Below are 19032 nucleotides of genomic sequence, written 5' to 3'. Positions count from 1 at the left end.
AAAGCACTTCATCCCAGGTCCAAAATTCTTTAATTTTATTAATTTAATTCTTTAAGATAAAGGGTCTGCTCCCCAACCAAAACTGATAAATTCACTAGCATGGGTGAACTGACAATTTGTTGTTAAAATTGAATCCTGTTTTTATAGAACTGTTGTTTTTTGCCTTTTTTGCTTTTTAGAAAAAAACAAAAAATTTCTGCAGTCATGTGTTCCAATTGGAAACCCAAACAAAGCATCTTCACTTAAGCATGGGATCCACTGAAGCTTTGTTTCTACTAAAAATGCAGATGTGGCATTAAAAACCCCTTGCCTTCAATATGATACATGTGGAGGAAATGCTTCACTGAAATAAGGTTTCAACCTGTTGGGTTGGTTTTAACGTGGGTTGCTTTCTTTGAACAGCTGACCAAAGTGCTTTGTCTGAGAGGGCAAGAAGATGAAACTGTGTTGATTTGGTTTGCAGAGGTGATTTGTGCTGCAGCCCATCGCGCTGCCTGGGCTGTGCTGGGTGCAGGCTGCCGATGTCCTGCACGTTGTGGCGAGGTGGGAAAAGCATTATGGCTCGGTTCTGCCTTCTGGGGGCTGCGGTCACATCTCACTGACTCCCATCAAAGTGTGGCCTGCTTTCACCACGCTTCCCCATGCAAGGGATGAGCTGCGTTGGGTTTAGTATAAAACTGCACCTCTAATCCAACTGCCAACACCTGTGTTAAGTTCTGCTCTCTAACACAGGTCTTTCATGGAATCGTAGAATCATAAAGGTTGGAAGGGACCTCTGGGGGTCATGAAGTCCAGCCCCCTGCTGACGCGGGTTCCATAGAGCAGGTTGCACAGGAAAGTGTCCAGGTGGGTCTTGAGTATCTCCAGAGAAGGAGACTGCACAGCCCCTCTGGGCAGCCTGTTCCAGTGCTCCGTCACCCTTTCTGCTGTTCAGTGGAGTATAGCTTGTTAAACTGTACTTTTTTGGAATTGTTGACATGAGAAGCAGAGTGAACAGCAGTTGCCATGAACTAGATTTACTAAAGTGTGGATAGGTACAAGATGCAGGGGACTAACGGAACTCACAGCCTGGTTCTGTGAGACGTTAAGTTTCCCTTATAAAGGAGCAACCTAGTGCTCTTTAAGCAATCTGGATGGAGAGGCAGGAGGTTCCGTTCTTGTAGGATTGGGCCCTTGAAGAGTTAAATGCACAGAAGTGCTAATCAGTGGATATTTAGGTCACGGAGGACTGAGACTGGAGAACAACTGAATATTCCTGACAGTTGGTGGTTTTTAGTTTGGTAATGGAGTACTGGGGAGTATCTTCTATCTAATATTCATACCAGATTTTAACTTTCTAATTGTGTTTTGTGTTTGTGTTAGCTTTGCTTTGCAACAGGTAAGGTATGGAATGGGTCCCTACGTGGGCTTTCTGCAGTCATTATTTGTGTCTTCTATCAGATCCTGCAGCTCGGTTCCTAGCACCTGGGGCAGCATGGGTGCAGGTGGAACAGGGGCACCAAAGCTCTTGGGCTGCTCCAGCAGTGGCTGTGCATCTGAGAGGGTGAGGCTGTTTGGGAAATGCTTGTTTCATGCCTTTGGTTATTGTGCTAGAATTAGTAAATTGGCATTCAGTGAAAGTAATTCTCAGTAATTAATTTTTTTCTCATCACTGAGCTTCATGTTTATAATTAGTTTTCTTGTCTGCTTCAGGAGATGAGTATCTGTCTGTTGGATTGAGTTCTTTTTTTGCTTCACTTTATTTAAAATTGCTCAAACTACACTTATTATCGTCGGTGTTCATGGGAAACGAAGAATAGCTATGGTGGAGGTACTAAGCCCAAGGAGCTCTCAAGCACACCTGTACTTAGGAAGGTAAATTGAAAATACCAGGAAAAGACAGGCAAACATTCCCATTAATGGCGTGTTTTCTCCTGATGCTTGCTTTTTCTTTTTCTTTTCTTTTCTTTTTTTTTAATTTCAAGGTAAAAATAGCACATGCTTTACTGTATAATCTGTAACTTGCGTGTCTTCCTGCTTTTATAATGATCTCATTTGGTAATGATTTTCTGCATGGATAGACCAAGGCAAGGGGAATCACATTAGATTACATGGTGTCACCTTTGCAGTTGAGAAAGACAAAATGTTCACAGAATTCAAATGTAGCTGTATCTCGAGTGTTCTTGAAACAAAGATTCTTTGATTTGAAAGATTGCTCTTTTATGTGAAAATAAATCATTTCTACCTATGCATTTTCTGAGCAGCAGTCTCTTGTGCCTTTTCTGAGCAGTTTTCCAATGGAAATGTTTCATTAACTTTTTCCTGTTCTTATTTTAAAATGTAGAAATACAATCTGACAATCTGGAGTCCTGAAGTAGTCATTTGACAGTGAAATTATCTAAGCAGTACATCCAGGTTTATTCTTGCACTTGCGTGCCCAGAGTGCAGGAGTTGGGTTGAATGTTTGTTTTTATGTTTGAGGTAGGCTGAGCAAAGAGTAAGAGAATATTTCGAAGTAGGGTAAATCCTGTTTTTCCTTCATCCCCCTGTACATGGAAACGAACTAAGGAGTTCTCCAGTAGTGTGGGAATCTGTGTTGAATTAATGTGAAGTGGGTTTATTTCTAAACCACTTACTTAACTCCTGGGGGCACGTGCAAGTCTCAGACTGTGCATCTACTGCTAGTTTGAACATTACCCAGAGAAAAGGAGTGAAATCTGTGGTTAGAAGGCAATGTAATACACTGTGTGGTTTGGGTCAAAATGCTCCCAGATCATGCTGTGCAAATGAAGAGTCATCCTCCTGAACGCAGTGGCAGCTGCCTCAGCCCACGGTGCTGCCATCTCTTGCAGGCACCTGTGTGGCATGCAGGTCACTCAGCCGAGGCAAGCAGGGGGAGGAAAGATGAGGAGCAAGCACACAAGTTGAACGTGTCGCTGGTTTATCAACATGGCATCAGTGGCTTCAGTGGCGAGGCAAAAAGACACTAAATCTGCTGGTGGGAAAATGACTTGAAAGGTATAGGCAGATCCATGGCGACATGTAAAGCAGCTCCAAATGATCCTGTGTAGCTGGTGAAAAAGTAGAAGCTTAGTCATGTGAAATACAGCAGGTATAATCATCCTTCATGTACAGGAAATTTGCTTTCAACAAAAGGAGTATCTGAATACCTGCAGAAATTGAGATGTTTTTCCATTGGCAGAGCCAACGAAGGGAACCTGGAGAAAGGCTTGTCTGCCTTAAAGATACTCTTATTTTTTTCCGTCTATGTTAATTTATCTTAAAAACAAGCCCAAACGGTAAGTTCTTTTCTTCCTACAAAAATTTCTATTGCCCATGTCTTTTGGCCACAGCAGTTTATTTTCCTGGAAAGGTATTTGTGCCTTATGCTCTGGGTGTGATTGGCTGGAGAGTAGCTTTCCAGTCTGTGCTTGCTGGGAAGTTAAGCTCTGGACTCACTCATCATTTGGGAGTACTCGGAGAGAAGGCAGGAACGCACAGCGTGGCTGGGATGAAGTTCTGGGATCAGGAAGGTGAGTGCTGCCGCTGGCTGTGAGGCAGGGTGCAGGGCAGTCAGCAGGCCATCTCTGCTATAGCAGCCAGAAGTTGTTACAGGGCTGGTGGCTGCAAATTGCACAGTAGTAGCCCAAAATAAGTCCTGCACTGCCAGATCTGCTGAGCTTTTGGGCAACGTATGTCTAGAGAAATCAAAACGGAGGAAGAGTTCAGGTGCATCTTCTGGAGAGATGAGTTAAAAATAACTTACCACCAGTTTGCTTGCAGTACTAACAGTGAGAATTAGATTGATATGAATGGACTAATAATAGCTACCTAAGGGTCCCAGATTTCACATTTTCATTAATCCAGCTCCCTTCATAATGAGTTTTCTACCTAACTGCTTACTGTTTCTCAGCGTAGTGATGCATTATGTAGGCAATTGTGTTCTGCAGATCAGTACTTTTGTTTCTTGTAATGGTAAAATATTGCTTTCTTGTTTATCCTTCACTGATCATACCGCTATGAACACTTTTCTTTGGTGGTATAGATTACATTCCTTTCAAGCTTGGTAATTGCATCATCTTCAACGTGCAGTAAAATTTAAGCCATTGTGCATCCACTGAGTGAGGACTGTCTGCTGATGAATAGCTGCATTCTCTGATGCTCAAACTCGCTCCAATTCATCTGTGAAGAATTGGATTTGGGTTGTTAATTATCCGGACAAATCAGCAATTGATTTAAAGCATTGTTGAGGACAAAGCAAAGAATAAATAGCTTCTGCAAAATATGGCATTGTGAAAGGGTACTGATACTAGCTGCTATAATTTGTCTGCGTACCTCTGAAAGCATTGTGCGGAAACATGAGCCCAGCTTTTTGAGATAATTATCCATAGTGAATAGTAACCTATTTCTTCCTCCGTATTAAAAGACAAAAGCAAATTTGGTTACGTGCTTTGTAAAAATAAACAAAAGCAAGCTAATTAAAACTTGGCGATCCTTCTCAAAAGTTTCTCTGACTTCTGTATTCGCAGCACTTAGGGCTTTATGCTATGGAGGAAGTGTTTGCCGGGTGAGGATTCAGTGCTGAGAACTGTGTTAAGTAAACTGGGTGTTGGAGGAAGTTTGGGAGTCAGCTCAGGGGGATGTGTGTGTACAGGTGTAAATACACACTGTATTTAAAGTACAGTATCAGCAGCAGTGAATCCAGCTCACAGATACGTTCTGCGGGGGAGTGTTTGTGAGAAAGGTGAAGGCATATATAAAATAGATTTTTTCACCTTCCAAGAGCCTTGGTGCATGAATCTGTAGATCATAGAATCATGGAGTGGTTTGGGCTGGAAGGGACCTTTAAGATCCTGTAGTTCCAGCCCCTCTGCTACAGGCAGGGATACCTCCCTCTAAGCCAGGTTGCCCCCATCCAGTCTGGATAATGAATGCATTCTTGTTTGAGGCATACTTGCTAGTGTAATAATAACTTGGAAAGTTTCTTCATTGAAGAAATGCATGTGAATGGTTATTTGGCATATGCAAGATCTTTTGGTTGTAAATGAGTGCTGCTTATGAGAAAGTTTTATTTTCACTTAGTGAGACTTGCCTCTGTTCAGTGCATGGAAAAAACATCCGTTTTTATTAGAAAACAGAACATCTGAAAAATCTCTAGGAATGAGTTTTCTTCCCAGCTTTAACCTTTGTGTCAAGTGAGAAAATGGAATTAATGCTGCTTCTACAGCACGAGTTCTCTGCTGTTGGACCTTGGATCACTTCTAGGTAGTCTGAAAATGGCAGTTGATGTAGGTAAGGTATTGGCTTTTGGAATGCTCCTATTTGTCAGACCTTTTTTTTTGTGCCTTTTAAATTAATTTTACATAAACTAGGAACATGCTAGTGCATAATAGGAGTCCAGGAATGCAACTGTTGGCAATCACATTACAGCAGAATAGTAAGGCTCCGCCAAGCTGTTTGGCTCAGCAGTGGTTAATGTGCGAGCTGCTAGCCTGCCCCAGTTTTGAGATAAAATGTGTCAGTTTAAGGTTGTTTCTTCTTGGTACCACACAGGCAGTGACAGCAGGTTTTCTGAGGAGGCAGCATGTTGTCAGGCTGCAGTGACTGGCGGTGCTTCTGCTTGGAGGGAGTTTTTGAGTGAGCCCAAATTCTGGTGCTCTGACGCTGGGGAGCATCAGAGGGGAAGGAAGCCAGGGGTTTTTCTTGGTGGTAAATGTTTGCCTGTGTTTTTTTCCTATTGCTTGCTGCCTTGTGGAGCTCTCATTGCTGGTATCCATCTTATGATGCCAATTCAGATGGAATATGGGTTTAGACTTAATGAAAATGGAATGAAAAAATTATTTGACTGCTCAATAGATGGTTCCACGTTGGGCTGACAGTCTGCATCACTCTGAAATGGTGCAAAGAGCCACCCATAAACAAATGAAAATGTTCATTTCTACAGCCATGATGCAAAGGAAGATGAAAGTCATCAATAAAGGCTAAGTAGGAGCTGGTTATTCCATGCTGTTACTGGTTCTTACCTACTTATTCCACTCGGCTCATCATAGGCTGACCTTCCTTTGCAGTCCTCGCAGTCTGGCAGCCTGTTATCACTTGCAGGTACTACAGCTTAGCATTGTGGCTGTCACTGCAGTGCCTGAGTGTTTCCAGTGCATCACTCCTTATTCCACAGAGAGCTTCCAGATTTGTGGTCTCCTTCCTTCCCCAAACGAGGGGAGAAACTAGGCACAGGGGCTAGTGCTGGTCATATGGCTTTGCTCTGTCCTCGTATGTTCTCATTTCCAAGGGCTGGGCTTCTGGTCTTTTATCTGTCTGTAAAATGTCAGTGCTGTGGTGTAAATAATAAAGGTAATGATGGTCTCAGAAGGCAGTGTGTCTCCCTGGGGAGGACAGAAGCCCCTGCCCCCACTGTTCCCAGTCCCCCATGTCCAGATGGCGATGCCTTAATGGACTTGTTTGCATCCTCTTTGAACACCACAGCCACTCAATTTGGCAGCCGTGTTACTTCATATTCAGATGTTACGAATGCAGCAATCTGCCTTTTAGGTAGCTTATTTTTTTAAATATTTTAAAATGATATCATTTTCAAATGCCAAAACTAAGGAATTTTCATTTAACATTATAATTTGTGTTTTCAACAGATCACTGGATAAATTGGGATTTTATGCCCATAAATGTATTTCCAATATTGATTTTAAGTATTATTTAATGTTTTTAGATGTCATTTAAGGAATTCTAAGATGACCAAAAAATATATTGGAATCTAAGCCAGCCACGCTTCTCTTTAATCAAATTCATCACCTTCCTTTAGGAAATGGCAGAGGAATTTAGTAGTTCTCTATTGTACATCTTGTGCTCTGTGCCTTCCTCTTAGCGTTAACCTGGTGTGTGTATTTTCATAACACTTTAATAGCACAGTATTATTTTCCCATTCTGTACCTGGAAACTGAGATGTACAAAAAGATTAACTCCAAAGATTAAATTCATCCTGGGATACGTGTATTGTCAGGGAGGGTTTTGACCTGAAGGTTGAAGCCGTAATGGCTGTAGCCCACATTAGGTGGTGACCACAGAGCGGCAAGTGCTCAGGAAGGTGAGAAGCGCTGTGGGCTGGGGCCCTCGTCGGGTTTGACTCTTGTGTTGGGTGTCCTGCTGCAGGTCCTGCTGGGCTGATGCTGGGGGGTTAGAGCATGCCTTGGTGTCTGCTCAGAGGGGAACAAGAACCTGGGCTTGGAGCCCGTGGCTGTCATCTTCCTTTTGGGTTTCTCGAAAGAGAGCTGTCACTCCCTACCAAGGGAGATGGAAGATAATACACACTTTGCATATATTTATGAATGCCACGTTTGGATATAGGGAGGATGAAGCCTAAGCTCTGAGCTTCTCCTAATTAGCCTCACTGAATTTTTGAGAGGAATAACATAGCTTAAGGCGCTTTCTGAGCTCTAACTTTGGTGACAATCACAATGTGTTTTGATGCAAAAGCGTCTTCTGGTGCCACAGGTCAGTGGTGGGTGAGCGACTGTGCTGCCAGTCGGTGTCAGTCACTTGTGGGGTGCTGGGCAGCCAGGGGGCTGGAGCAAACATGAAGGCGTAATCAGGCTTCATTGCAATTCATCTGTGCGTGTGCTTTCATGTGCCTCTTTTAATTGTTGATATTTTTTGAAGGGCTTCTGAAGTCTCAAGTTTGCTGACACTGAGCAATGTGCTGCTAAGGAAGCGCAGTCTGTACTGGCTAATTTAAAGGTGTACATGTCACTGTTTGTTGCTTGATGCTAACTCAGTTGTTTGCTTTGGGTATAAAGTTACTGTTTCAAAAGGTGACTCATTCCAAGGTGTTTTTTCTGTGCGCTGTGATATTTGCAGCAGTTTATGCTAGCTGGAGCCAATAGATGATACTATATCCGAAGAAAAATGACAACAAAACACATTTATCCATAACCCATTCTAAAGAACTGATAAAATTGTGATGATATAAATGAATTACACTTTGACAGTCAAGTAAGAGATCAGAATTATAAATTCATTACAAGTCATTCAGTATCTGAAATAATCTTTCAATAACCTTTTTTTTCTCTTTTTTCTTCTGCTATTAGATCTCTTTGTGTATTTCTTCATGGCTTCTAAGTTTCAGTAGTCACCCTTACTCTTAACTCCCTCTGTTATTTACAGTTGTCCTCTCCCCTTAGAACTCAGCTTTGCCAACAAGCATACCTTGTACACATTCAGTATTCTCCATCAATAAAAGGACAATATGAAATAATGAGTCAGAAATTTCCTGAAAACCACTAATTATTGAAACAATTACTGCCATACAGTAAATGCTATTTTGTGAAATAAAATTTTAAACACAATTATTTAGATAGATCCTGAGCAAGTAACATGGTTTATAATTATCCTTATCATCCATATACTTCTCTTTGAAAATGCCAGCTGCCAGGTGCATTTCATGTAATGACAGACCAGACTCTTAGTTTATTTCAGGATTGGAGATTATCACTGAGCAAGAGAAAATATCAGTTGTTTCCATGATATTAATTTGAATATACAGTCTGTGCTTAGATCTGATTCTGAAATTGTAATGTGTATATAGATATATATGTTCATCTTGAGTTTCTTTTTTTTCCCAGATTTCTTTCAAGTCATACTGTCAGAGTTGTAATCCAATTTTGAGATCATGTATGGTATGTTCTTCTCTTGAGAGCAAAGATTTAGCTGTAAGTCACAAGGATTGTAGTGTTTGTGATTTACAGCTGTTGTCCCAGATAATCACCTAGGTGCTTACAGAATGTTCTTACAGCCTGTCAGTAGCTACTGATTTGATGAAAATGTGATTATAAATAACAGGAGAAAATAAATGGTTACTACAGATACAGTAAATTAGCTAGGGTTTTGTTGGGAAAACCAACAATACATCTTTTTACTGTAGGTTTTTTTCCATGGTCCTTGTTACAGGCCTTTCAGTTGGTGCTACTTTCTTTGGTCCTTGCCAGGGTGAAGTAAATATAAAGAAAGCTTTATACTATCCTCTCTGCTCTGGGATCCAAAGTACTGGAACTTGTTCAGTGGTTTTTAGTCTCTTCCAATTTACTTATCCCTGTGTTGTTTTGGTGGAGCACCTTTAACCTTTCTGGGTTCTTTTTCCTGCTCTTGCTTGAGTCCTTAGAGACACTAGATCACAGTTGAAAAAGCACTTATCTAGGCCAGAAAGATGTTAATGCAAGCAAAATAACACTTGACTCTCAGTTCTTCCATCTGGAAAATACAGAATATGCTTGTGTGTCTCCTTGGAAATGGAAGCAATGCTGAATTTGACATCAGGAGTTGCCCAGGGTTGCTTCAGTTTGGTGGGATTAGCCTTGCTGTGTGAAATGGCGCCTTATCTCAGCCACTTTGCTTCCAGTGTGTACACTGAAGGTTTTTTTTTATTGTACCTGGTTGAGATGTGTATGTCCAGAGTTTTTTATCTTACTTCGTGTGTCATTGGGTAGGAATTGGGAACCATCAGACTCTTCTGTACAAGATCAGCAAGCGCCAGTGCAGCAGTGGTGAGCCGGCAGGGCTGTGGTGGGCACAGCCCACGGGCCAGCTTTGCTCCTGGAGGTTTGGCTGACAGCCCAGATAGGAGTAGCCACAGGCTGTAAACCTACTGCTTCCTCTTGCTTGAGAGTCAGGAGGCTTATTTTGGTTAAAGTCCTGGTGGAGGCCTAAAGCAGTTACAATGAAACGTTTCTCACTTACAAGCCATTTTGTGAGGCCTCTGCTGTGTTGGCTGTACTGCTTCTGAAGGAACTGAGGGTTAGGGAAGGCCTGGCTCAGATACATGTACTCCAACTGGACTGTGATTGCAAATCCCTTATTTGTTATTGAATCCCAAAGGGAGGAAGACAACCTAAGCTTCTCAACCTTCCGATTTCTGATGGCCAAGTACCTCAAGACTCCTTGACCCGGCTGCTTTCTGAGAAGGCAGTACATTTCCAATAGGGCGTTATCAAGCGGCACTAAGAGCTGGAATATATTCTTCATTAATGGTGTCAGGACCTACTGGAGGTACATTACTGCAAATATTTTGCAGTGAGCAGCTCTGCTACCAAAATAGCATATCAGTTCAAAAATACTTATTACGGTTTTCAGTAATGAATTTGATTTTGCTTAAATGCTGCAGCATGAATTGGCAGCACCTTATGATAATGGAGAAAAGCTGGCCTCTCCCAGAGAAGCTCAGTTCCTTACCAAAAAAAAAAAAAAAAAAAAAAAAAAAAAAAAAAAAACAAAAAAACAACTGCTTTACCTGGTTTTATTTAGGACTTAAATAGCCTTTTAAATGAGCAAAAGATAATTATCAGTTTACTAAAACCAATAAAATATTTCAAGATTAAAAAAAAAAAAAGGCAGTTAATTGGAACACTGTTGGAGAGGCATTATATTGTCATTAAATCTTAAGTGAAGGATAATCTCTCCTTATTGGCTAAATGAGAGTTTACCCGCTGTAATGTTGCCATTAAGAAGATTCACAAGCACATCATCAGAGCAGTGTGAAAGAGTCTTGCATGTTGCTTTTGTCATTAGCAAAAAAATTTAAGAAGCTTTTAGTAAGAGAGGAAATAGATGAAGCCTTTTTTTTCTGTGACAGATTTAAAAGAAGGCTGGGCTCTCAGTGATGGTGCATAGCACCTGGCTGCATTCTGGCCTTTGTGTTAAAGCCCTGTAAATCACTGGAGGGTGGGCAGTGTAATGCTTTTCCTTCTCTTTCTCCTTTCCACCAAATAAATAACTCTGCAAAAGGCAGGTCTGCCATCTTTCTCTTTGTTCTAGGAAAAGAATCCCCAAGACAGTAAATCACTCAGATGCAGGTAATCTGAGAGGAACAAATTGGAGTGGCTTTGGCTGGGGTAATTTGTTTGTGTCTAACCTGTACAAAATCTCCTTGGATTTTTACAGTAATGGATTGCTCTGGTGCTGCGATTCCTGTGTTAAAGCAGTACAGATGTGAACTCCCGGGAGTGTTATTAACTTGAAATGTACTCTTTGATTTGCATAATCAGTGTAATTGTAAATCAGGACTCTTTTATCATAATGAAAAACCTGTTACCTGTCAAGGGGAAAAAAAAAAAAAAAAGAGTTGCTCCGAATAACTGTTGCTCCAGCTTTCCTCTGTTGGGGGCTCAGTGCGGTCTCTGGGGTCAGTGAGGGCTTGGGGATAGTTGCAGTGGCAGCATTAATTTGGGAAATCTGTGGTGAAAATGAGTTTGCAGTTGCAGCTGCATTTTGCTCTGTGCCCTTGGGGACCTTTGAGGTGATGGCTATGGACGCTGCCTGCAGGAGTCAGGCAGCACTGGGTGGAGTGGGGCCTCTGGGGTGGCCAGGGGGAAGCTCCCACTGATGTGCATGGAACAGCCAGGCTGCATCTGGGGACCAGCTCTGAACTGAGCTCATAACCAGAGAAGAGGGATGAGAAGCCTGTGTGGGACTGCAAGGGGAAGGGGCAGGAAAGGGTAAGCTGAAATGCGGCTGCTCTGCTGTGTGGTGTGATGGAAGTAATAAGTCAGGAATAAACTGGGAAGAGAGGAGCATTATCTTCCATCTTCTTGTGAAAGAGAAAAAGCAAAATGAGGTGTTTTTCTTTTTTAATGAATTCTGGGTTTCATTGTACTTGCAATGAAATATATGAACATAAATCTGGTCATCTCTAGCCCAGGTGGGCACCTGCAGTGACTTAAGCAGAACTTGTGACACCTGGACCTTGCCTGCTGCCGGAATTAAGTCTGAAACCTGGTTCCAAAGTCAGATGAGTTGCTCTGCGCTTTAGGAGGCAGAAATAAACTAAGACTGGTGTGCTCTGAAGAGATGAGCCTGGCTGCCCCTCTCTCCCTGCCTGCCGTTCTGCTGCAAGGGATGTCGCTTGCCTTCCCTCGGAGGTGGCTGTCTGACACGTGCTGCTGCTGGTGGGGCTTTTGTCCCTTGTACTGTCACTCCAGCTGACATCTGCCCCAGGCTGCTACCCCTTTACTTTGTCACTCTTTATGCTGCAATCTCAAAGTCAGTTAACCTGCTTTCTTTACTAGATGGAAGAATCTCTCTTTTTTTTTTTTTCCTTCTTCTGCCTTTGATCTTGGTGTCACATAAAGTTACTGTGCCTATTATCTTAGTCTAGAGTAACTCAATTATGCCATTCAAGGGGAAAAGCCAGGGAAATGCTTTCTTGAGAAGAATGAGTTTGTCTTAGCCTGTTCTCTTTACTTTGATTTATCGCAAAAGTTCATAGCACTGCCTTCCAGCCACGGAGATGTGGGTTCAGTATCCTGCAGTGTTATTTTCTGCATGCATGTATGAAATGCAGGTTGAGTGTAAATTTTGTGAAGCTGTGGCCAGGCTCAATTGACTGATCTCTGAGTAGTCTCCAGCGCCTGAATAATAAATTGTGTTTTAAACTGAAAAGCTGTTTCTCGTATCCCATAAAGGATTTTCAGTTTAGTCTTGGAGTTATTTAGCCAAAGTTAGACCAGCACCTTGTGACCCGGCTGCAGCTGCCCTCTGGTGTGACCGTGCCTGGGCCTGGATGAACAGACAGCTGCTACTCATGCCACTGATAACCTCAGGCAGCGCAGGTAAGCGAGCACTGACTGCAGTACCACATCCTGTTTCGTACAGGAAATTAAAATATTTTTGTGTTTGGGCTTAGCATGCCTATTGTTAGTTCTGACAGGGGAGGGTATTCTGTAGTGCTTTGCTTCGGTTTCGTTCTTACTTTCCTTTAAAGTGTGCGTAGTTTTATTTTGTTTCAGACTGTTCTCAGTATGGCTTTTCTGGTCTCTACTTCCATTCCTCTTTTACTCACCAGAGTCAGGAACCAGGCCTTGCTGCCTTTCCCCTGCTCATTTTCTCATCTTCACTCCTTTTGGGAGGGTTGGCTTGGCAGCCTGGTATAAAATGACTGCTTTTTTGCTAGGGAGAGGTGACCTTCCACACGGCTAACACAGATTCAGCTTACTTGTCCTAGAAGTGTAAAGTTTCTCTGTCTGCTGTGAGCAGTTTTGAAGCTGAATTACACCCAGTGGATCTTGTCGATCTGCTGTGATGTGAATGTGAAGCATCCAAGCAGTCTTTTAGGAGCCCTTACTCCGAGCTGGCTGGGATGGGATGATGGCCACTTGTATTCAGAACAAAAAGCCTTCAACTGCAGCTGAGTGCCTCTTTGGTTTGGTGAGCTGTCCTCTCACTTTCCCCAGTGCAGGGCTGCGTGCAGTGGTGTTCTGGCAGCTGGATTTCTGAGGTGTGCTCATGCTTCTGCCTTTTCTTTGCTTTGTCGCATAAGGAATGCAAAGGTCTCAGTAGGAATGTGTTTTAGACACCTATGTGGAGTAGTGCTGTAGTAGAGAATTACATGTGAAACTCCTCGTTTCTGTCACCTGGAGATTTTCTCTTCGCTTATGCACATATATAATTTATAAAATATGCACATAAATGTAGAGCAGACGTTTATCTTAGGAATCTTAGGAATTTATAGTCGATACCAAGGGGCTTGTCAGCTCACTGTGTCTGTGTGAGAGCTGGTGGCAAGGCGGCCGGTGGAGTCCAGGACCCGCAGGCCGGGGTGAGCTCCGCGTGTGAGCAGAGTGCCGTCCTAGGCATGTGGGAGATCGGGCTGCTGGGTTTTTAGCAATACTAAAAAGCTCTTGTAAGAATTGAGAAGCACTGGAAAGGATTATAAATCAGCAGTGAATTCTCATCCCCTTCTAAAGACAATAATGAACTATTCAGTGGTCAGACAAGTATTGTTAATTGCGATGAAAGCCGTGCACCTACCTCCCTACCTCCATGTGCGGATCTTCAGGACTAGCTCATGTTGTGGCTCTCCGTAGTGAGTTAACTTTTAGGACCTGTACTCCCGCAGCGGTTGGGTTTTGGAAGCGGTTTAGGGAAGAGCAACAAGTCAAAGCTAAGAACTGATTTCTCAACAACATGTCTGTTTTGATTCAGATAATGAAAGGCAAGGGGCATAGTGTGTACTACTGCCAGTGAAGCATGGCCCTGAGTTATTTGGGTTAGCATGCAGTATTTTGCTTTAAAGCAAACTGATGATGTTAAAGTGGGAGAACTTCATGCAAATTTATGTAGAACACTGTGACAGTGATGTTCAGTGGTAACCCTCAGGATGTTATTGAGGTGTCTGTTAAAGGAAGTGTCTTCACCTAAGGCATTTAAAAAAAGTCAGAAGAGGGTAAAAGTACAATGAACCCGAGAGCAGAATGCTGTAGGTGCCAGTCTGGGAGTTGTTGGTCCTTCCACAAATCTGTTTGTTTTAGCTGTTTTGTTCTCTCTGGAAGAAAATCTTCTCTCTTCTGGATGTGTTTCTATGTGGTTGTAAGTTAAACTGAATCTACTGAGTTTCTCACAGCCCTCCTCAGACGCTCAGTAGTTTGGTGTGGTTTAGGAACTTTTTCTCGTAAGGACACAGAACATCATTTCCCAGGAGAGTGTTCTGCCACAAGAGCTGTAACCAGAAGGAGGGGGAGAAGGAGGGCTGAACGTTTTCAGGACTTACAGAAATCTTTTAGCTGGCTCTGTGCCTGCTGAGTTACACTGATTGTCATTTCTGTGGGTTGTTTCACAGCAAACTTTAATGCTGTTACATTCGGGGGCTCCTCAGACACCCCAAGCTGGCCCTTTGGGAAGGTGATGTGTGAGCAGTGCCCCTGTGCCACTCACCTCCTGGCGAAGCAGTCTTAGAGTTTCAGAGCAGAGAACTGGGATTTTTTGGTTTCAATGACATGCCACCTCCGCTCTTGCATTAATATCGAACTGTATCTAAACAGAAAGCTTTTAAAGGCATGTGGCTTTATCTTCTTTTCTACTTTAGAAAGATTCGGGATTCTAAATCATCCACATCCTGTGTGTTGTGTTTCAGAAATGTAAAGCTAAGTGCCTGTTTCTGCAGATTGCAGCAATCCCTTTTAACTTCTGCTTAGTAAAGCGCCTCAGCTCATACTTGCCACGTTTGTATTCTTTGAGTCACCTAACCACACTGATCGTAGGAAGTGGGATGGGGGAGGCCGGTTCTGTGAGCATGGCATTTTAAACCATGAAACAAGAGCTGCAGCAGGAGCTGCTCTGCCTTCTTTTGGTTGCCTTATACTCTGAGCAAAGAAGAAAAATGTGGGTGTCTCTGCTTGAATACAAGTAAGTGACATATATCTCTCTTGATATAAAATTGCTTGCTTTCAAACATAATGTTTTCTTGATTGTTTCTGAAAGCTTATGGTGATAGCTTTGCTGTCACTCTTCTTACTGAGGCTGACTTTTTGGAATGCCGGAAGAATAGATGTCATGTGCAATAACCGTTGATAATGTCATGGAGCTCGATAGAAGGGCACTTGTGCAGCCCCACTGCACGCTGCCTTTTCTGCAGCTCTACACGGTGTGGCTGCGAGCGGTGCTGGCAGCATCTGCAGCCCTGTGGGCACAGGAGGCAGGGGAGCATGGGGACAGGAGGCAGTGTGGGCAGACCTGGGGAGCCGTGCATGAGGCTCTGCCAGTGCAGCATCTGGGCCCTGGGCAGGAGGAAGAGGTGAGTTTTTAGTGGATTTGAGGGAAGCGCTGGAGTTAATTAAGCAGTGTGAAAGGAGGAAGAAGGATATGCCAGATGGCAGTGTGGGAAAGGGCCATTGCTGCCCTCAGTTCAGCAGGGGGGGTCAGGAGCAAGTCTGAGGCAGGGCAGCGTGAAGTTGGAGAGGGAGGGAGAAGCTGCAGGCTGCGGGGCTCCGGAGCCCTCTGAGGATGGTACTGGGCATTCTGTAACTGACTGCAACAGGCAGGGTAGTGTCATGCCATCGCTAGAGGTGATGCCTTTCTTTCAATTTGCAAGATAAATTTCATTGCAGCTCATTGCACCTAAGGCTCACAAAACTGGGTTTCCATCCAGTGTGGTGGATGCTTTAGTTTCTCTAGGAACGCCCTTGAACAACTGTGTCTGTAACACTGCCTGAGTGTGAAGGGCAAAGTATTATAGCACTTGACAGATTCCTGCTGACATGAGGAAGACATAATCAGCACCTTCTAATTTGTGACAGAGTTCCTCTTAGCACACTTTTCTCATTCAGCATACATTAGCTCTGCCCTTGCAACCCCTTGCTTTCTAGCCGTAGGTTTCTGCCTTAAGGACAACATGAGCCTCTCCTCCTTGAAAGGCTTTTGCTAAGGAGGAGGGAACAAAGAGAGAACTTCACCATCAGAGACAGCTCAGGGAATGCCTAAGTGGATGTTTCAGTTGGAAATGAAGGTGTTTGAACTGGGAATAATGAAAACCTGTTAGGGGAGGCTAGGGGTCATTGTGTATGCTCAGTTTGTAGCCAGAAGATGGGAAGAGCTACGTTCCTGTTGCAATACCTAGTCAAAATAGCTCTAGTTGTTTATAATGGAGAGTTGTTGTTAGTTCTGCTCAGTTCTGGGCACGGAGTGGTTAGCTGCAGAAGCATCTTGTGCCCCTACCTACATTCTGTTTGTCTTTGTGTTTTTTCCCGGAGACAGTTTTCGTCTGACTGTTGTTGGTTGCTCACTCACTTGATGTGTGTTTTGCAAAACAGGAATGGAGTCACCACGACCCGATGCATCTGTGCTATAACAGCTCGTTTCCATCTGGAGTAGTTTCCCTTTTATATGCTTGAAGAAAGAGCAGAGAATTACAATGTCTTCCTGTGCTCTCAGAGTTGGACGTGGCGGATCACATTACACTGAGTTGCCTTTTGGAGCTGTTGACTTCAATGACAGCCTAAATCAGCAAAATATTAGGAAACTGCAGGCTGTGGGAGCCTGAGGAACTTGTGGGCGACAGCAGTGGAAGCACTGTCAGCAGCACTGGGAAGGGCCTCACCCTGGCTGCTGGGACCCATTCTTGTCCAGGAATGGGCCCAAGGATCAGAGGCAGCCTCACGCAGCACAGCAGGGCCGGTGTTCCCTCTGGGTCCCTGTGCTGGGATGGTTTGGGCATGGCAGGGGGCTGGAGGGCTTTATTTAGAATCATAGAATAATTAAGGTTGGAAAAGACCACTAAGATCATCTGGTCCAACCATCAACCCATCCCCACCATGCCCAGTAAATGGTTTTATCAAGTGCGACATCTACGTAGCTCTTGAAAATCTGCAGGGACAGTGACTCCAGCACCTCCCTGGGCAGCCTGTTCTGTTTGGCAGAACTAGAATAGCCCACCCAGCAGATCATGCCAGTGCCCAGAGCATGTGGGGTGAGCCTGGCCATGGAGGCGTGGGGCTCACAGCCTGCACTTCATGTTCAGCATTGCCATGCTGCCACAAGAAGGGGAAAAAAAACCAACAAAAAATGCAATGTCATGCAATGAAATAAAGTCAGATTAATCTTTCTGGATGTCTGGAAAAATCCCTTGATGATATTAATTCTCAGAAAAAGCGAACTTTTAAAGTAGATGTTGTTTATCATAGCCTCTCTGGTGTGTTTAGTCTGTAGAGCCCTTTTCTGCAAGTCCAGCATTCTTTATCCCTTCTAATCCTTGGTCGTTCTCCGTGGCTGTCCCAGGAGAGCAGGAGGTGGGCTGACATGGCGAGGTGCGGCTGAACCCCGCTGGGCACTGCCCAAGTCTTCCTCTGGACGAGGGCTGGGTGAGGCCTCCGAGCAGCCACCTCCTGCAGGGTCTCCGGTAGAGGTGCATCTTCTCGCTCCGTGTCCCTTCCCAGGATCGCTCCCACATGTGTGGGTTGTACTTTCAGAGAACTCCATGGGAAATAATCCAGTAAATCTTGTTTTCACAGATCATTTTATAGCGCTTGAAAAAATATGTAAAGAAAGTGGATTTTTGTCTTGTGTGCAAAAAGCAGCCCTTAGGGGCCACATCAGAGATGAAAAGAGGGAACCATCTTGGCTTGGATTAAATAAAAAAGAATGAAAGCCACTTTTGTGGTTTCATCCATGCATATTTTTCTTGATTTAGGGCCAGCACTACATTTCGTGTTTTAGGTACTTGTGGATTTCCAAGTTTCTCTTCTTTTTGAGCCCGTGTCAATTGTATTTTCTGCTTTGCTTCCACTTGCTCTTTGGACGTTTCATCAATATATGCATAGGTTAAATGCAGGCAGTAGCGAACAGCAGTGTTATTTTCAGCAGTAACACATATAAGCAATATACAAGATGGTACAAAAATATTGTATTTTTGGAAGACGATGTATTTTTTTTTTTAAATGGATCTTTTTAATGGGAAGTAGTAAGGCTTTGCAAAGTATTTGCTCTGGAAATGCCTCTGGGCACAAGTCCTGGAGCAACCGGAGCCAAGTTCAGAGCTTGCTTCAGGCAGAATGAAGGCATTTGCCACCATGCTGAGTTACTGCTGGTGGGGATTTTGTGCTGTGATTTTGCATGGATTGTGCTGTAGGACAGAGCTGCTGTAGGTATGAACATCCTCTGAGAGTTGGGTCATTCAAGTCATTCTTAGGAACAAAATGCATGTGCAGGAAGTACAGGGCTGCTGGATTGCCACCCAGTCACCATCACCAGTGAATTCCTGCTGAAACGCTCCGGTCTCCCTTCTGTATGTTGCCATTTTTATTTTCTTGAATTACAGCTTTTCTCTTGTGCATGATTTTAATTTCTTGCTGTGTTGAGCTTCTGCGAATAGGGAAGGAGCTTGTCCTTTCCAAAAGCTCCATGTCCCGGCATGGCTGTTGTCATGGGGAGCTCTTGGTACCCAGAGCTGGGGCGGCTGCATAAGCTCCTTCTGTGATGATTTGTTTGAAATAATCTGTTAATCTGCTCTAACAATCTACTCTGCTTTCACTGCGCTTTCCTGATAAGTGAAATCATATTTGAATAAAACCTAGTGCTTACGAATGTCTGGTTTCGGATAGAAGCATGTTTTAGTAGCTGAAAAGCAGATTCTGTGGTGGAAGTGCTAACAAAGCTTCAGCAGCAACAACTGGCAGCCATGCCAAGGAATTCGGGATTGTATATTTGGGTGGCAGGGACTGGGAAATATATTTGTGCTGTCTGTGTCTATTTTTGTCAGCAGCATTAATACTTTATGCCTTTTTT

General features: G+C 43.5%; 1 protein-coding gene across 7 annotated transcripts in view; it reads left to right on the top strand.

Moving 5' to 3' along the window:
- FGD3 (FYVE, RhoGEF and PH domain containing 3) overlaps positions 1-19032 on the top strand; it is a 101906-nt gene that overhangs the window by 33064 nt on the left and 49810 nt on the right. The window contains exon 1 of one of the 7 annotated variants that reach the window (XM_021409279.1): positions 12454-12587. The exons of 5 other annotated variants lie outside the window; for them this stretch is intronic. In XM_021409279.1, the coding sequence (XP_021264954.1) occupies positions 12539-12587 (49 nt within the window). In that variant the 5' untranslated portion in view covers positions 12454-12538. Of the gene's footprint in view, positions 1-12453; positions 12588-15069; positions 15160-19032 lie in introns of those variants that run through there. One more of the 7 variants, XM_021409284.1, reaches the window with a different exon arrangement.

This window comes from Numida meleagris, chromosome 11, assembly GCF_002078875.1.
Source record: "Numida meleagris isolate 19003 breed g44 Domestic line chromosome 11, NumMel1.0, whole genome shotgun sequence".
Lineage (NCBI taxonomy): Eukaryota > Metazoa > Chordata > Aves > Galliformes > Numididae > Numida > Numida meleagris.
This window is presented reverse-complemented; position numbering and strand designations above follow the sequence as displayed.